This window comes from Spermophilus citellus (assembly GCF_964194105.1).
Source record: "Spermophilus citellus genome assembly, chromosome: 10".
NCBI classification, from domain to species: domain Eukaryota; kingdom Metazoa; phylum Chordata; class Mammalia; order Rodentia; family Sciuridae; genus Spermophilus; species Spermophilus citellus.
Window position 1 is genome coordinate 118470267 of NC_138197.1, and position 20289 is coordinate 118490555.

At 36.7% G+C, this 20289-nt stretch overlaps 1 protein-coding gene across 1 annotated transcript in view; it reads right to left on the bottom strand.

The window, feature by feature from the left end:
* Positions 1-628: 628 nt before the first annotated feature.
* Positions 629-20289, bottom strand: part of IGF1 (insulin like growth factor 1) — a 75378-nt gene continuing 55717 nt past the window's right edge. The window contains exon 4 of the mRNA XM_081311226.1: positions 629-6855. Within this exon, the coding sequence (XP_081167352.1) occupies positions 6796-6855 (60 nt within the window). The 3' untranslated portion in view covers positions 629-6795. The remainder of the gene's footprint in view (positions 6856-20289) is intronic.

A 20289-nucleotide genomic window follows, 5' to 3' on the forward strand; every position in this document is an offset into this window, starting at 1 on the left:
TGGAGTTATTTTCCAAATAGTTTATGGTGAGTTTATTAAAAGAAAAATTGATCAATCATGTGCTTTTAAACAAGAGGGAAATTTTAAACATTTACACTTCGTATCACTACGAATACTGTTGTGAGTTTGATATCCACAGTGTCTATTCAGTAAAGAGTTAGAAAGATCTATTGAAATAAAAGCTCAATACTGAGCAAGATCACATTCTTATATAGTCTCTTGGTTTGGGCATGTATTAAATGCCATCTCTTTATTGTGTACTCTATAAGATATGTTTAGGTATTTTGGCAAGAAAATTATTTGCCAAAAACTTTCTATCCTGGGTTATTACTCAATGCTGAGTCTTAGTGAGTAGGGCCAGTTTCTTCAACCTACTTTATTATTGATGCACATATTATATAATTCATCTTATCTTTCTCTTACTTTGTATACATCCTTTAAAGTATACTTTTTTTAAAAAAAATATAAGTTCTATAAGATATTTCCATTTTGTTGTATGATTGATTTTATTTTTCTGGGTAAGTTTTCATGTTTACTTGTTGTGATGATGTTAATTAATAAGAATGCTATATAATGGTAGACCTCTTAAGGAATGACACATTACACCAACATTATCCAAAAGAACAAATTAATCAAACATGATTAATTTTAATGTAATTACTAAAGAAAGATATACCATTTTATTATGACACTCTAGCCATACATTTTCAAAATATGCTTATTAAACAGTAAATGTAAGATAATGATTCAGTTAGTACATTTTTAGAAGTCATTAGGACTGATATTCTTCTGCCATAAATGAATTGAATAATAATTTCAAATGCAATCAGAATTAATTTAATAAAAGTATGCTTTTCACTAAAACAGATACAATGAATGACCAATCATTATTTTCTGGTTTCAAAGAAAACAGGGGAAAATTAATTCAGTGTCCGTAAGTTTATTTATCACATTTGGCCTATAAGTGTGATAAAAATACATGAAGCAAAATACATTATGTAATCCCAATTCTCATAGTTCATTAACTCTTTTAGCAAAAAGAGATCTGACATCTATTTGGGGCTTCTATGTGAACTGAATATAAGCTACATGATGTTTAAAGTTTTTGATATTTTGAATAGACATTTTAATGATACATAGACACAGAGAAGAGATGCGAGCAGACAGCTGGAGGTTTCAGAGTCCCTCTTGCACTGTGTTTAGCAGCAGGTACAAGATAAACATCTAAATAAAATCAGAGTAAGGGATCAACAGAGTGACTTTGCTATGAATCTGTGAGTGGGGTCGGTGGGTGGCTTGGAAGGGATTTTTAGAATTCTAATTTCATTTTTTCTACTTTACATTTTTAGTGCATTGTGGGCAAAAGAAAATGAGTAATGTTTGCTTGTAGGCCTGGGCAATTTGAACAAAGGAGTATTCTAAGGATTGTAAAAGGTCATTTTGAAGGTGAATCAGCATTGGATTTTTAAGTAGGAGAAACTCTATTTCCATCTTAGATCATATTTCAATTGGGCAGGAACACTCTGACTCTTGTGTTCTCTCTCTTTTTAATTTTTTTTAAGTTTCCCTTGAAAGTTTATATCAGTGACATTTGGAAAATAGGGAGAGAAGGACTGTGTTTAAGATCAATGTAATCATACATTAAGTGGGACCATGTGAAGTGTATGTTTTTTTTTAAAAGAGGTTCCTTTAATTCTAGGACTTCAGCTTGATCAGCTCTCTAAAAAATTCTGAGGCAGATTTAAAAAAAAAAAGGACGGAGAAGAATAAAGACAGTTTCAAAATCTCCTGGGCCTGTTTTATCTGTGAGAGTTTTCCTTAAAAAAAATTGTTCCACATAGGGCTTATTTATCTAAATCATTAACTTTATCCTGTACCATATGCACTTAAAGCTTTAGACAGTCTTTGTGTCTTCTTTTCTTTTTAAATAGAAATTACACACAAAAAGATATCTATGTATCAATTTCTAATACCTAACAGGAAAGTCTTATAGAATATTAAAATAGCAATAAGCAAATATGTACTATAAGATTAAGCACTAGCCTTGAAAACAAAACATAACAAAAACAAAAATAAAGAATCCAAAAAATTTTTTTTGTTTTCGCCCCCTCAGATCCTGGACTTTATGATCATTTCAGGGAAGGGGCTTCATGAAGACTGCTAATTCTTCTACTGTATTTTAAAGTACATGAGGCCCTATCATAGATCAGATTTACCTTTTGAAAACATCGATGGGAAATCCATGTGATTTGAATGGAAATGCTCTTTCTTATGAGGACAGCCAAACAGACTCAATTTAGGACCAGCTTTCAAGGTTAAAAATAGCAAAACATTTTAAATAGTTGGATTCGATAAGTCAAGCATATGTTTCTATCTAGCCTATGGTTTAAAGAGTATATGTGGTTTAATCTTATCATCCCCTCATTCCAATATGAAAAAAGAAGAAAAGGACCAAGTCATTTGGAACATTCGGGTATTCATAAGACAGTTTAAAGTTAAAAAAAAAAATCAGAAACTGAGAACAAAAACATCTTCACAGATTGTAACATCTCTTTCAACAATTTCTCATAAAGGCTTCTCTTTCTTAATCAGCAGATGACCTCCATCTCATAAGGAAGTCCTTTCCCACATTTCCCAATGAGATCAGTGATTGTGTTTTAGGAGAGCTCCTGCCTATTTGAGATCTTTGAAGAAGGGAGAGGATCTTCTACAGACCATACCCAAGAACACCCAAGGAAGATGTGGCAGAAGCTGTTTTTAGTAGTTGGCGAATCTATGCATTTTTTTTTCTCTTTGTTTTTATTTTCTCCACTTGCTGAATATCTGTTTTAGAGCAGAGCACACACACACACACACACACACAAAAAAAAAAAAAATCAAAAAGCAACTGAATACTCTTTCTAGTTCTGCCATTTACCTAGAAGATCTTTCTTTTTCTTTCCCTTTATACTCCATGCGCTTGATCAAAGTGTTTGGATTAGATGAAATATTGCTGATTTTGCTGAGTTTGAGAGCCAACGAAATGATGGAGCCTTGTAACTTTTAAAAATTTCCATCTTCTACCCCAGTACCCCCAAACTCACAATTTGGTGAACAACACTTTACTTGTGAGTGATACAAAGTTGAAAGGTGGTGTGACTAGATCTAATGCAATTTTATTAAGCCATCTATCTATAGAATTGTTGGTTTCATACTTTAAAAAAATATGTCTATGCTTTCTTTTTTTTTCTTTTTTTTCATTTTTTTAAGTCAAGTACTTTCTTAAAGAAACAATAGCACCACATTGGCATAGCTGGCCAAACAATAAATGGGAAAGCAAAATATGCTACATCTTCATTCTAAGCATTCTTGCAAGCCATAAACTAGTAACAGAAACCCTGGAGCCACAGAGCAGGAGATGTTTTCATCTATACAAACATCCATGTTCTAAGGGAGGGGAAAGGAAGGATTCATAGGGAGGCTTTGTTGGTTTTCATTATTTTTAAGTAAGATTTTCAAGGAAGTGATTTTTTTTCCACTCAGTATTCCATTGGTCTCTTAGGGTGAGCATGTGTACATGTGTGTGTGCAGTCTGGGTGATGAGATTTTCTTTTAAAATAGAAGAGTGAGTTTTGATGGAGAGATGCATTAGCCTGTCCAGTGAAATTGCCTCATCTTCAAATAGTCAAATAATTCTTTACACTATTTGGGGAAGAGAAACCAAAAATTGACAGAGGTGTGGAATACTGTCAATTACATTGGAAATAAACCTAACCATTGAAAGCTCATCCTACCAATTTTTGTCATTCTTTTTATAAACAACTGAAAATTGCCCCATTTCTAAGTACTAAAGCAATGTAACTCCATAGCAAAGTGGGTAAAATTTTGAGCTGTGAAGTTCTAGGTGCTTCTTTCCTGTCAATCCTGAGCCATTCTGTGGCAGTAATCAATTGAATTGCAGCAATAACATCTATTTGTCTTCAAGTGTTAATTAATTCATTTGAAAGTAATATGGTGGGCTAGCCTAATTAATTAATTTTTATTTGTTGATTTAGGATCCAGCTGGAGGGGATTATGTATTGGAAAATGTTTTTAAAAATGACGTGGTATCACATATTGAAGCTTTCCTTATTGGGATATTTTTGACTGCATGTAGAATTAAATGAATAAAATATGTCGTAGTCACCCTTAGAATTATCATATCCAACTATGTCAAGAAACCCATAAATCTGAGGAAGACTGCCTGTGAAGTTTTTCTGGGAGTCAGCAATTTTAAAAGGTATACAACTGGGAACAAGAAATAAAAATCAGAAGAGCCATCTTGGAGAGATGCTTAGGTCTAGCATCTCATTCCATAGAATCCATGTCTAGAAAAACAGGCAGAGAGCAAAACCAATTTATAGGTTTTTTTTTTTTTTTTTTTGACATCTCTCCATAGAGATCAGAGCCTTATTCAACATCCCCAAGGCGCTTGATTCAAATGACTCTGAGGACTGAGTGTTAAGATGCTAGTTGACTGAACAGGAACACTCCACTGAATAAGGCCTTCTTTTTGCATATTATCAGAGATTCAGGAAGTCTTTCTTTTTTTTTCCTGGCCTCTTAAACTTGAGGAGACCCAGTAAGAAATGTAGAAAGAAAGAAAGAAAAACCTAAAACCTAAAGATGTCATTTTTGTTTTTCATATATACTTTCCAAGAACATAAAAGATAAAAATTTACATGACATACTCAAACTGTGTGCTTTTCACCAAAAAATCTAAGGCAGATAAAAACATATGAATGCTGGATAGTTCATTGTTCTAAAAGGAAAATCCTGATCTATAGACAGGGAGCATTTTGGGGAGCTGTCCTCATTTTTGGATTTTCTTAATATCAATGTTCAGTTGAATGTGTAAGACATTCACAGAAAGTTCGGAATCACTCTTCTAAGCAGATAGGTTGAGGAGGAATTTTTTGTCTCTTAATTACCAACTCTAGTCAGCATATTTTCACAAAAATAAAATACGTGTGTATATATACAACTAAGGATAAGAATAAAGTCCATTAAAGAAAGTAACTATGTGATATTTTAGTGGATATTATTTCAATATTTAAAATCTCGGGCCATTTTTCTTATATTTTCTAAGAAGCAAGAAAAGTGTGTTTTTCCAAATGAGTAAAATATTATTTGTCACATTTAAAGAGGTGCTACTAGATAGAAGGCAACCACTTGGAAAAATTAGTTAAGAACTTAACAAACGGAGTGATTGATTGATTACCCTTTCATTGGTAGAAATCTTTTTGTTTTTCCACTGTTCTCTTTTCCTTTCTCTCTTTTCACTTGTATTCATAAAAACATTTGGTTAATAACCCTCTAGCCATGTTGTGAATGGGTTGTTTGTAGAATTCCATATATCCCAGCAATTCAAGGGCTCTGGTGTTGCGCCCTCCTACCAACCCAGGATAAAAATCTGAAGCTTCATCTTTTTGACCCTCATACCACCCCTTTGAGGTAGGTAGATGACATATTGCCCCCATTTTGCAGATGAGGAAACTGAGGCACAGAGAGGTGAAGCGACTTGCCCAAGGTCACACAGTGGTGAGTCTGTGGCAGAGCTGGATGTTTGTTTCTTTGGCAAGAAACAGAAACCAGGACTGTTAAAATTCCTAGCCTTTGCTTTTTCCATTCCAGGGCTTCCTCTCTGGACGTGCCAGTCGAATTTGCATTGGTGTTTTGTATGTTAAATTCCTCTGGAGGCATAATTGGGGGACTTTGCCCTCTTTCCTAAATGGATGGAATTTCCAGTTTCCCTCCCCTTGGTACCATCCTTGGCTCCAGGCTTTCCCTCCTGCTTTGCTTTCGCCTTTTACCGTTTTGACCAGACTCTTTCATATAACAAACTACAAAATAGCACCATTGTACTAAAAAACAAAGTTTTACATACTGTTTGATATATCCTGTATTATTGATATGCTAAATTTACATAGTGCTCTACATGGAAAAAATAAAAAGAGAGAATTTACTAATCAGGTTGCACACTAACTCATCATTCGAAGGAACCATTGAGAGTTTAAGAGACTTTCTGTTTCAAACATACACCTAAAAATGATTGGCCTCAAAGTTGCAACTGTTTGCGTTCTTATATATATATATATATATATATTTTTTTTTTGGTGGCATGAGGTGGAAAAATAAAGCTATTTGTTTAAAATAAATGCACCCAATTCATATTTGGTACAAATGCCACAGATTGAATCTTGTAGGTTAAACATCGGTGGGCTCTTTGACTTCTTGCTACTGCTTTTGAGGAGGCCAAATTAGACAAACGTAAATGACATGAAGGGGTGAGTGATGGGGATAGACAAAGAAGATTATTAGACATTGTAAAATAAACATTTTGTGTTGTGTAGAAAGAAGTGCAAATAAGAAAACAATTCATAAACCACTTAGACCAGGTTGCTGAATGGATGCTGCAGCAGCCAAGATTCAGAAAGGAACTGAGGGCAGCTGGGTCTGAACAACATCCATGCATCTGTGGCTCTTAAGAGGCAGGGACTAAGATATATATATTTTTCTCTATAGAACATGATTGATATAGGATCAACAGCAATCTATCAACCCCAGGACTGTTTTTGCAAGGTGCAAATCTTTTAACAATCACTGCAAAAGACAATGTTGGAATGTTTACTTGTATATTTCCTTGGGGGAAATGCCCATCTTTGAAATGCTATCAACCTTATTTTTTGGTAGGTGTTCCAATGTTTAACAGGTAACTCATGCAGAGCAAGGAATCCTGTGGTGACATGTCATTCTTGGCTCCTCAGGAGGCTCTTCCTACATTCTGTAGTTCTTGTTTCCTGCGCTCCCTCTACTTGCGTTCTTCAAATGAACTTCCTATGAATAAAGGAGAGACAGTGATGTTAGCTTAGTGAGGTTTTGTAGACTCATCTAATTTAATTGTTTTAAGTGCATCTATTTTAAAATTGTACATATTTATGGGGAACCTTGTGATAGATAATTCAATACATGGGTATCAGCAGTGATAATCAAAACAGGGTAATTAGTATTTCTAGCCCCTTAAAATTCTATCCTTTCTTCATGCTGGGAAACTGACACTCTCTTCTCATTCTTTACAAAATATATAATCAATTATTCTAAACTATACACAGGCTGCTCTGCTGCAATACACTAGTACTTATTTTTCCTATCTAACTGTACCCATCTGTTTTTAACACGAGGTCTCATTCTTTTGTACTTTGTATGCCATGAATCAAGCTACAGCAGAGCTTTAGGCATTGGTTTTTCTGAGAGAGGCATATAGATGGACAGGTCTTTAGTTAATTCCTTGGTTAAACCGCATTTAGGTTACTTCCATGTCTGGTGATGTGAAAATATATGTGTGTGTAATATATATATATATATATATATATATTACACACACATATATACATATATACACATACATATATTTTTATATATGTATATATAATCATATTATACATATATGATTATATATAATCATATAAAGTGTATTTCTACCCACCTGCCTATCTCACACATTAATAGGAAAGGGATCCTGAAAATCCCTGTGTCTGACCTGTAGCATCTTTTCTTAGAAAAAAACAAAATAAAACAAACACATCAATCAGATGGTGAGATCATCCTCTGCTGTTTTTATCACAGTTCTGTTTTAATTTTTGTGAAAAAGATGATATTTCTCTTTTTTTGTTCTTTTCCCTGCCCTCTAGAAAGAGGCAGAGTTTGGGAAGTAGAAATTCACAAGTTTGTCATTGATGTCATCTATAAAATCACAGACTTCCTGAGCTGAGCTCAATTCCTAATTAGTGTATTTTCTAGCCATGGGAACTTGTGCAAATGAGGTCTCTTTTGTCTCTGTTGCTTCATGAAACAGAATAATAACATTATCTACCTTATAGGATTAAAGATGAAAGGATTCATATATAATAAAACCACTTAATACTAGTCTGGCACATGATAAGCACTACATAAGTATTAGCTGTTACTATTTTCAGTTACTCTTTGTTTGCTCTTATTATTATGTCATCTGTATTGCAAAGTAACCATTCCAAGACCAAATATCCCGAGTTCTGTGCTTTGGAGATACCATTCACTTACTGACAAACAAGGCTATTGGCTAAGGAATTTGGAGTTTCATTTAGAATCGAAGCTCTATGAGGGCAAGGACACTGTGACAGCTGCAGAGTCTAAAACAGGGCCCAGGATATTGCAGGTGCTCAAAAAATATCTATAGGATGAATCACATGAGTACGAGGGATTCCTTCACAGTATGCATTTTCCTATAGTTCTTATTTTAGCCTTGAATCAATTTAAATATCACTGTATTTAGTCATATAAGGAGATGTGAACTAAAATGTTATTCACATGTACACACTTAAAGCACTTCTTTGCTTGGTTTTGCTTCTAGCCAGAGAATCTTCTATGGGGGGACATAATGGACAATTACAAAATGGAGTTCAAGAATTCTTATCCTCATCCCTAAAACATGTTTTCACCAAGACCCAAAACCAGTGGTTCTTATAACGATGGCCAGAATCTCCAAACTTTTTCTCTGGCTTAAGTTACGATCACCCACCCAAACACAACACTGTTAGGAACTAAGAGTCCTTAGTGCTGCTCAGAACTGAGACCTAGAGCAACGAGAGAAGTTTTAATGCTGAAATGGGAGAAAACCCACCTACCATTCCTTAGAAATAATGCCTGTTGGCCAAGACCCACAGGGATTTGGCAATTTTTCTTATATGTGTTCAGTTCTGTCTGGAACATTATAGAGTTTTACCACCAAGTCCTTCATGAAAGGCAGCTAGCATTTCGAGTTGAAGGTTGATATCCCTGAACTGACTGAATGAAAGGCAGATGGCATCACTGTATGAAAACATTTATTAAGGAGTCTAGCTTAGTGGCCACTGCAAAAGAAGCTGATTCGAACAAACTAGGCACTTGAATAGAATCCTCAAAATGCTTTCTATTTAAAATCCTGGCACTTTTTTTCTCAAATAGCACACACCTTTTACCAAATCTATTTAACATGCATTTATTGCTATGTATTGCAGCTATGAATATTGCTTTTTTAAAAATAGTAGTTAAGAAAATGAAAGAAAGACATATAGGCCCACAGAGTAAAAACACAAATGTTCCCAAACTCCTTGAAAAATTTCTGTGTTGACCCTGCTGATGGGATGTATCTCATGTAAGTCCCTAAATAACTATTTTTGAAGGCTACCACTTTTCCACCAAACTGTAAACCAAATTAACAGGAAGAGATATATTCTAATTTGAGTTTTACCTTTTTTTTCCTATTTAAGATGCATACCAGCTTAAAACAAATATTTTTAGGAATCTGACATGTCCAAACTAAAAAAATACTGAAGAATGATATGTTAACAATGCTCTGCAAGATGTTTCTCAGTTTTCCTTGCAAACTGAATTAATTACAGATTTATAGAAGACAACAGGTATATTCTGTATTCTGCTCTTCAAATTCATGAGCGCTATAGCAAAAACATTGAGGTTAGCTAGACACATCATATAGATCTTATCTTTTGTTTCCAACAGAGATTCTTTTCTTTGCTCCTAAAGCAGAAGGCTGAAAGTGTGAGGTTTGAGCAGAGGTATCCTCTGGACTTTTTCTTCTGGGCCTGTCTCAGCGTCACAAGCAGAGCTATGGGCTGAAACTTACCCAGCACTGCTCCAAGTAGCATGGTTCTCATGCACACACACGTACGGGGAAGGCCATTCAAACCAGCTGGGATGTTGTCTGGTTTGCATCTGGCTCTCTTCCCAGGCTCTCACATGTGACTTTTTTGTTGCAGACAATGACAGTGACTAAACAAAAGCACTCAGGGACTTGGTCTCAGATGCATCTGTTGCTTTGCTCATTGTCTTAATTTAATTATGCCGCCACCCTTGACAATGGGTGGCAAGTGTAGGCACGCAAGGAGCGGCCGTCCTTGTCCTGAGCTGGCACCACCTTCAATGCACTTCTCAAAGGGTTATGAAACTGTCCCACATTCAGCCAAGCAAAAACTTTTCACTTCAGCAGCCTGTCCAAGACAAACAAACCAGCTGAAGCTGTTTCTAGTATGCAACTAGACAGATTTTTGAAAGGAAAACAGTAGTGAGTAAATACTGTTTCCTATTGACACCAGGGAAGGTAAGATTGTTTTTAAAAATATCGGTCTTCCAGTTTACTGGGGTTAGCTAACCCTTTTGAAGGGAGGGTTAACCAACTCATCAGGGAATAAGCTGGGAAAGAAACTGATTTGCAATATACATTATTGCACATGGGTACCTCCACCCTGAGGTGACCATTCACTGTCTCCCATTACATTCTGGTTCTTATCCTAGCTCCAAGCTTTCCTCTGGAAAGTTATCCATTAACTATCATTGAAGGCTAATAACAATGAAAATAATAATCATCTTCACATTTGCAGAAGCTTTATAGTTTGCAGATAATCTCACTCAATCTTCTCAAACTACATGGTGAAGTCACGTTATTCACATCAGCCCCATTAATAAGCTGAGGATTTAGTGATGTGCTTGAAATCACATAGGAACAAGTTGATAAGCCCAGAACTTATACTAACAGTACCCATCACACGAGCATTTATTATGTGCTGGGGATTGTACTATGCAGGCTCATTGAAAATATTTTCTGTATCTAGATAGGGAATAGGGGTGGGAGGGAAAGGGAGGGAGAAGGGGAATAGCATGGATGGTGAAAGGAGACCCTCATCACTATACAAAATACATGTATGAAGATATGAATTTGTATAATGTGAATTTGTATAATCAGAGATATGATAAATTATGATATAATGGTGTATTAAGAATTTTAATACAAAAATAAATACATAATTTTTAAAAAAAGAAAATATTTTCTGATGTAATTCTTATAGTCCTTTAGGGGTGGGTATGAGTATTTTGACCATTTGACCTTTAAGGAGTCTGAAGCTTTGAAAGGATAAACATATAGAGAAGATGGGGCAGAGATTTGGATTTGTGCTGGTTCCTACTGATTCTGGAGCTTACCATGTTAGCCATTCTGCTGTACTATCTCCCCAAGACCGAAAACTGTACTTGGTGTCTCAAAGTCCAAAAGTCTTCCCAATAGCAATGGCCAATAATGCCCTGAGCTGCCCATGATCACAGCTTCTGTTAGGGGCTTTTTTAGAGAAGAAGTTACTGGCTGGTGGGTAGAAGACTAATCTAGGTGGCTGGGTGCCCTCTCTTTCTACTGATGTGAGATGGGCTTCTTTGTGTGATTATTTATAGAAATCTAGTAGCACAGTATTCAGTTAGTGAAAGTGAACTCTTGGATAGCATAACCATTTCTCTTCTCCCTAATCTGAAGGAGATTTGGCCTGAAAGACAGATTCTGAAAGAAGAATTATAATAGACTCTTTAGATTTCAAGGAGGAAGCAGTGTTCTTTTCAATGACTGTGTTTCCTTCCCCACCCACTCCAAACAAGTTAACTATTATATGAGAGAAAGTCTGGAAAAACCTGGCATCCTATAAAAAATACTGGGTAAATACTGTCCAGCATGGAACATTTATTGCCTGTTGCATATCATAAAGTATTAACTTAGCATTGACCTTTTCCCCAAAAGGGTAAAATAGAGGAAAAAGAGCAGTGGGTGATGGAGAGATGGCCCAGATCTTAGCTTGTCACTTGTTGGAAGGATGTGCTTTTTTCCTGGTTTGGCCTGGGAACGTGTGACATTGTGAAGGATGATTTAGATGTCTCAATGTCAAGTGTGATAGCTTTTTAACTTCACAAGTTCAAATTCCAGGAGAGCTAGGTCAGCCTTTCATCTCTGGGAGCCAACCTGAGTGAGTGTCATGAGATTTACTCAGGGCATCTGGATGTGACTTTAAAACTAAAGGACAAGGTGCAGAATTCAAGAGATCTGTATGTCTCAGGTAAGTGGCTGTTTCTTTAGCAAAAAGTGAGAGGTGTGTACTTACTGGACACAGTGTTAATTCTGCCTCACTTTATGCTGTTGCCTGGAAACTACTTCATTGCCTTTTATGTAATTATGCTAGAAATGGCCTAAAGCATAACTTTTTTCTCCACTATGACCTTCTTTGATCATAGTAGATTGACCCAGGGAGGAGCCTCCCATAAGCCAATGACTAGGTGTGGTGGGGATACCAAGGCACACCCATTCCTGGGAAACACATTCTTTTGCAGGCCAACTTTGGTTTATTATTTATTTATTTATTTGAGAGAGAGAGAGAGAGAGAGAGAGAGAGAGAGAGAGAGAGAGAATTTTTTTAATATTTATTTTTTAGTTTTTTCAGCGGACACAACATCTTTGTTTGTATGTGGTGCTGAGGATCGAACCCGGGCCGCACGCATGCCAGGCGAGCGTGCTACCGCTTGAGCCACATCCCCAGCCCAAAGACTAATATGGATTTATGTTTCTTCCTTTCAACCACATAATAGTATAGATATTTCTTCCCAAGTTCTTCTCCCTTTCTCCTTTGCGTGGGCTCAGACTTGCATTGCCGTTGATGGTTTGCCCAGTCTTCCAAAGCCCTTCCTATTTCCTTTCACACAATAAAATAAAATCCTTGCTCCTAATAAAATCCTTGCTCATTTGACCCCCATCTCATTTTCTGCTTCTTAGGGAACCTAGGCTTATATGCCTGATTTGGATCCCAGCTGTTGGACCCCACAGGGGTGCAACCTTTGATAATCACTGCCTTGTTCTTGCCTCATTTTCCTCTTCCATATATTGAAAGAGTGAAGCAAGAGCACCAACCCCATACAGGCATTCTGATTAAATGTAAAACCCTTGAATGTTTAACTGGCCCAGGGAGATAGGCATAGTTGTTTATGAGAGAACCGATACTTCAAGGGCACTTGATTAAGGTGGTTTTTGTGAAGAGTATCAATCTATTTTGACATGTGCACTGTCAGAATCTGCTCTAGGGCTACTTTTGTTAGAACACTGGTGTACTCTAGAGTAAGTTCTGTGTGTCTCGTCTCCCCGGTAGAAGGTAAGCTCCTTGAGGGTAGGAGGCATGTTTCCTTTACTTCTGTATCCTCCCCAGACCCAAGCATGGTGCTTTGAGCAAAGCATAAAGCTGGTTAAATTAATTGAAATGTCCTGTAGGATTTGAGGGAACACAGTTTAGGTCAACAGCAAGCACCGCATGGTGGCCTGTTTCCTGTTGGCTTCTGAGTAAGGGACAAATAGCACAGAGCCCTCTGCTGTCTTGGAGCTTACTAGGGGCAAGAGGGAGTGCAGTGCAGTGGCTGGTGGTCTGGTGTCTGACTTGGTTTTGCATTTAGATTTGGCCACTTTTTAAGAGTAGCTAAGGCCTTGACAAGACATTTACCTTTTCTAGATTTTCTTAGCCTGAGTCTGATCCTTCTCTCCCTTTCTTCCTTTCTTTCTGTAGTTCACATTTTCAAAATAAAATATACTTTTAATTCACTTTAAGGAGGAGTTTTGTATAATGTATTTATTAGTTTTTAATGTCCCAGAAAACTTATCCACATACTACCATTCCTAAAATTTGGGGGATTGTTAGAGAAAATTTCTATTATAGATCTTTTATTTGTTTTATAGAACTATAATCATACGATGATTCTTTAGCTTGAGTTTTCTTTTCTGAAAAGTAGGGATAATTTTAGTATTTAACCTGTAGGCTATAGTGATTAAATGAAGTGATTCCCTGTGGCTTTCACCACAGAATATATTCCTAATAAATATCAGCTCTTACTATCACCTCTTTTTTCTTTTAATAGTCAAAGCACTTTCCATGCTATAGCACTTTTCTGGCTGAGTACAGTGAAATATCAGGTACCTCCAGATTTCCAGAGCTCCCTGGAGGGCTGGGAGAGCAGACTTATAATTGTTCCCTCACTGACCCCAGTGACTGGTATGCACCCCCAGCAATTCCAGGAATTGGGGAGCTTATATTCATCTGATCATTATTCCAAGATTGTCTTGATTTATCAATTTTCTTAGTCTTCAAAGGATACCACCTGACTCTATCTCAAATAGTTCTTCCTGTGATGTGAAAAAGCACTACCAAAATGGCTTAAAAGTCTGGAAGAGAAAAGAAAAAGAAGAAAAAAAAAATGCTGAAGGGTACTTTTTCTCCCTGGCAAGAGGTATTTATGTTGTTTTTAATAGTCTTTTTTTTTATTATTATTTTTTAGTTTTTGGCGGACACAACATCTTTGTTGGTATGTGGTGCTGAGGATTGAACCCGGGCCGCACGCATGCCAGGCGAGCTCGCTACCGCTTGAGCCACATCCCCAGCTCCTGTTTTTAATAGTCTTGAAGGATGTTGTAAAATACTTCAGGATTCAGGGCTGCTTAGATTGCTGATTTTCTGGGCAGCTTGTTGAGTTAGCTGTTTGTGTTTGTGTTAAATTTTTAAATTAAAAAAAAAAGTTTAAGCATACTATCTTTCCCAGAGGGAGTTGATTTTGGAATTGCTAAAGGTTCAAGTGTTACGGCATTTAAAAAAGTGAAACGCCAGATTCTAGCAATTGTACTGATAATGCATTAAAGTTTCGGCACATTCTTACCTAAGAGCTGGATTTGATGATTCCTTTTCTTTTACACTTCTAAATGCCATTGTTTCATCTGACAACTGATTTAAGCTAGGGTTACTTCAAGTAGCATGTGTGATAGTTGACACGATGATGTGTGAGGCCCTGGGTTTTCACCTGTGGGGGTCAGTGTAATGCAGTTGTGATGAGTTTGCAGGGTTAGTAGGAAAGGGTGTTGCCTTCTTCCACTCATTCTTTGTATGTGTGACAAATCTGGGCAGAACATTCAAACTCTGTGTTCTGAATTTTCCTCCTCACTGAATTGAGAGAAATTTTGGAAGTTTGGAAGACTCTTCTGAACTTTTAGGATGTACAAAATAACACTATGACAAGTTGAAGTGATTTGCATCTGTTTGAGGTTGATGGTAGACTTCAGCACATAAAAGTAAACATGACGGATGCCAGCCAGTGCTTTTCCAAGACAGAAAATGGCACAAGAAAAGTTCATGTGTGCACAGTCTTAAAAAATCAGACTTGTTGCATTGTGCTAAAAGGTCCTCCTCCTCCACCCTGTTATCCTTTTCAAGAAAGGAGACAAGTATTATTTGTAGAGACAAACCAGAACATTCAAGAATGGCCAGCTCAACTAATGTTGACAAAAGAACAATAATGATGTTGTACATTTACTGGTTCTTTGCTACTTTTCTTCTCGTCTTGCAATGCCTCGTGAACAAGTCGAGCATGCCACACCATGACACAAATTTTGCGCATTCTCAAGTTTACAGTTGTCACAGGATTAGGGATCTTTCTCAGCCCTAGACTTGCCATGGTCTTGCTCCTAATTTTTTGGAATTTTTGTCTTGCCATAATTGTTATCTACAGCTGTGAAAATAGCCCATCATATTTTCACAGATGGCAGGGCTGGTTGGTCTTTGATTACTTAACCTCTTGGTGTTGGCCAGACAGAAAGCCCCATGCAAATGTTTATAGATTTTACACAGAGTTTTATAAAACTTTTGGCATATGAATCCTAGCTTGAAAGCCTGGGCCCATTTGGCCAGTGCAGGGTTGATGTAAAATTTCTTGGTCTCTCACTGGGAACGGTGGAGCAATTTTACCAAAGACAAGAGTTGCTATCATGCTCAGCCAGTCAGAAGTACTGCTCTCAACATCCCATCTTATGTCAATTCTGACCATGCCAGTTAGAGGAGTCAAGGTGGAGATTGTCTCCTTTAAATTTTTTTTTTCCAAAGTGAAAATAATACTTGCCTGAACAAGTCTAAATGTATGTTCCTTTATTGGACCTATTGAAAATGAAAGAATATGCCAGAGTGAATAGAGGAAGTTAGAGATTTATGGTTAAGGAAAGGGGAAATGGTGCAAGAAGCATGTGATGTTTTTTTTTGCCAATAATCCTAGTCTCCAACAAAAGGGAGGAAGGGTGCTCTGAACCTTGGTTCTCATGGTCTAGAAGTAGCTTCTCAACTTGCAAACTGATTCTATGGAAAAAGTAATTACAGATCCTGAATTACTACCAAGGACATTTAGAATTAAAATCATTTGGCTGTGCCTTTAGTATTATCTTTTTAAATAAGTTTCCTAATCAATGGTTCTTAAAACCATAACCATAACAGTTAATAATATAAAGACATGAATTTCCCAAAATGTTTTCTAGTTGTTGTTACTCATCTACCACTAGCCCATGGAAGCTGTAACTGAGCCCTTAAATGGTGAGAACTTTCCTTTGGACTCTGGAAATGTCAGGCACGGACTCATGAGTGTCTCTCATCATTTCCCTGATGTTCTTGATACCCAGTTCTGTCTTCTGTTTATATTTCTAAATTATCTCTTTTGTTTGCTGGGTAATAATGAGTTAGGACTAAAGGCATCCAAAAGTTCCACAAGAGCCCGCCCCCCCCCCCCGCCAAATATGGAGGCATCAGGGAAAAATTCTGATTTCGCTTAGAACATTAAGGATGGACAAACTGATTTTGGCCTTGCAGGTGGGGTGTTTAGTGGTCCCTGAAGAACTTTTGCTAACATGAGCTTCTCCGATTCGTCTTGCCTACATCAAAGAAATCAATAATGGGGCTTTCATCTTTGAGATGAGCATATAATTCTGTAGTGGATACTCCAAACTTAAAAAGGGGGGATTGTGCTTCATCTCAAACTGCTAATCTTTGTATTGCTACCCAAAGCTTCCACTTTAAATTTAGACTGTCAACTTTGTTATCAGATGAAAAATCATCTTCACCCTTTCTATTAAATATTGCAAAAGAGTGCTATTCCCCTTAAGTGGGCAAGAAAAGAGAATAGGCCTCATCTTCTCCCATGGATGCAAACAGACTTGTGAAACTGTAAGATATATGACCTCAGAAAGACTTGCTTCCCCTGTGGATGACAGCGAGGTGGTCAGGAGAGGCTGGAGAGGGTGGGGAGTTATTCTTTGGAAGCCATTTATTTGCCTCCTGTTCCATCCTTACATCCTAACAGTACCCACATTCAAAAAACATTTGAGGAGCTGTATGAGGTTTTGTTTGTTTTCAAGAGACGTTTGAAAGAAAATCAAATGCTTGTGAAAGGCACTGGATTGGCGGTCCTAGAAACGGAAGTGTCCCGGAAGCTGTGTGAGCCCGGAAATATCCCCCCTTTCTATTTAGTTTGGCACTTTCACTTAAAACTAGCAAGAGCTGGAGTTCATGCTACGAATACGTTTTCCCCAGGCACCACGAAAGGAAAACACATATTACACTTGATTTTAACTGGTTGAGAAAAATGGTGGCTTTTGAAAAGTTCATTATGTGGTCCTGAAATAAATGTTAATGGTTCTTCATGTAGGAGAGCCAAGCTACCATTTCAATTGAAATTCTTCAGAGTTTCAGGGGTTCTCCTAGTTGGAAGGGGCCTTAGGTCACTGGGTTCTCTCCATCTGTCACATGCTTGAGATTTCACTACCACATCACCAAAAAGTGTTGGCAAGCTTGGGCTTAAAGTTTTTGGTGATATGAAAATTGTTTCTACTTCAAGAGACTAACTTTTTTTTACATATGGCTCTAATTTTCAGAAGTACAATAATATTAGTTAATACTTTAATAGCACTTGTCATGTGCCATGTGCCATTTTAGTCACCAAAATACACATACACACACACACACACACACACTCACACACACACATACACATTTGTCTGTACCTACACACAAAATCTCAGTCCTCACAACTATATGAGGTAGATGCAATTATTAGCCCCATTTGACAGACTAGGAAACTAAGGCATAGGATTAATTACATGATTTGCCTAAGACTATGTAGCTAGTAAGTGAGCCAGGATTTGAACTCAGGCATCCTGACTGTACATTCTGTGCTCTTAATGAGTATATATATATGTATTCTCCTTCATGCCTAGTATGGAGATATTTTACATTGTAGATGCTCAAGAAAAATGTTTTCCGATACTTTTATTTTAGGATCATGAGTCCATACTTATTTCAATTCATTTTGCACACAATCATCAATTTCCCCTAAGAAAAACATTTAAAGTTGAAAATTGGAAATTTTAAGTGACTATTAATACTCTGTCTACTTTAAGAAAACATTGAGGAAGTTAATAAACATCTAACATTCACTATATTTAGCCTTTTTTAGGTCCTTGAACAATTCACCTTATGTTAGAGAAGAACATTCCAAATATATAGATTTGTGTCCTTTCCTGTTTTACTATGTACTTGCCTCACTATTCTACATAGAAATCATTTCATCTCAACAGTGAACTTGTTTTTATGGTCTGTCTTTCCACCATGATACAGTTATCTATATCACTTATTTGTCCATCTGTCCATCCATCCAGTGGGCTCTTTGGTATTGATAGTACCTATTACATGGCAATCATTATTTGGTAATTCCAAAGGATTGCTTAGGGTTGATAAAACCCATTCCAAAAGAAAGTTTATTTTAATGCATAGTCTAAGACTATGGGAACTTTAACTAGACAGCTCTCTTGCCTTTATAAAATTCTTCTTGAATATAGTTTATGATTATGTGTAGTAATAGTTTACCCAAACCTTTCCACAAGACATGCACTTTGAATTCTTCTGCTGAACTAATGGTTCCTTGAGAAGCTTCTGATTAGAACTTTTCCTTATGGATTGAGCCTTGGAAGTCTCCATACTGAATGAATGTTGGGTTTTCAGGAAGGGTGATCTGGAGTAGAAAGCAGAGCAGGGGCACCAAGAACCATGACTTCGTTAAACTAGGCTACTTGGATGGACTAGGTCATGTGTGGTTTTTAGTCATCTTCTTACCCCCGACTTCATCATTTACTTGGCTAAGTACTTCTCTTTTCTACCCTCTCTGAACGACTATAATTCACAATTTGGATGATCTTAAGACTTTTTGCTTTATCCTCTAGGAAGACTTTGTTCCTACCGATTAAATCCAGAAAAGTGAAGAAGATCTCTAAGACTTAAATTCTGTGAATCTACTTAGTTTTTCTTCACCCACGGGGAAATCCAGCATCTTTTCTGTTATTTACTATTTCCTTCTGGATGAAAAATATTAAATTAGTGGGAGACTTCATGTATTCATTTCTGTTCTCTTTTTCCTTTTGGAATTTTTTCTCAGTTGATTCATTGATTATGTACTTTTGTCGGCTGGCCAGAAGAAAGAAAAGCTTAGAATCTAAGTATGTCTTTACCCATTTCTAAATCTCACTGTCCTTGTATTTAAAATGAAGGGATTGAACAAAACAATTTCTGAAGCTTCTTCCATCTCTAACATAACATGGTCCTAATGTTTTTCATGGAGCAGAAACTCATGGAATTTTAATCTAAAAATCCAAGTCAAATCTAGATATGTGTGTGTAAAGGAGTTCACTATAAGGTAAAGAGAGTGTGTATGTGTTGGGGGTGGTTTTAGGAAAGATAATTAGAAGGTAGTAATTGGACATCAGAAGTTTTCATTATGGGTTGAATTATGTTCCCTTCTCTGAAATTTATATGTTGAAGTCTCAATTCCCAGTACCTCAGAAATGTTTCCTTATTTGGAGATAGGATCTTTACACACGTTATTAAGTTAAAATGAGGTCATTAAGTTGGGTCCTAATCCAATCTGACTATCATCTTTATACAAGGAAGCACTTGGACACAGACATATGTACCTAGGGAAGATGAGAAAGACTCAGGAAGGAGACCATCTACAAGTCAAAGTAGGGGCCTGATGCAGAACCTTTCTGAGAGCCTCTGAAAAACCTGATACCTGAAGTTTGAACTTCCAGTCTCTGAAACTATGAGAACAAAAATTTCTGTTGTTTTTAGCCACTCAGCCTGTGGCACTTTGTTATGGCAGCCTTAGCCAACTGATACATTTTAAAAATCAGATTCCAAAGTTAAAAAAAAAAAAAGTTCAGCGACCTCTCAAAGGTTACCTCATAAGCCTTTAGGTAAATACTGGGTGCCCTTTGGTCTGACCCCTGGACCTGACCAAGAAACACGGCCTCCAATAATATTGCAGGAAAAGAAATCTGGGAACTTCTGTGACACAATTCAGTCTTGCTGAGAATTTGGGGCTAATATTTAACTCTGAACATATATTGACATGGGCAATTCTTCTATTATAGATTAGTAGAAAATTTAAAATAAAAATACATATAAAAGCCTTTTTTATCTGACTTTTTTTTACTCATTTAAATTTTGGAAGGGGAAAGGAAAAGGGTGCATCTTGTTTGCCTCTTATAATTTTTGCTCTTCTTTTTTTTATCCATTCTTGCCACTTTCC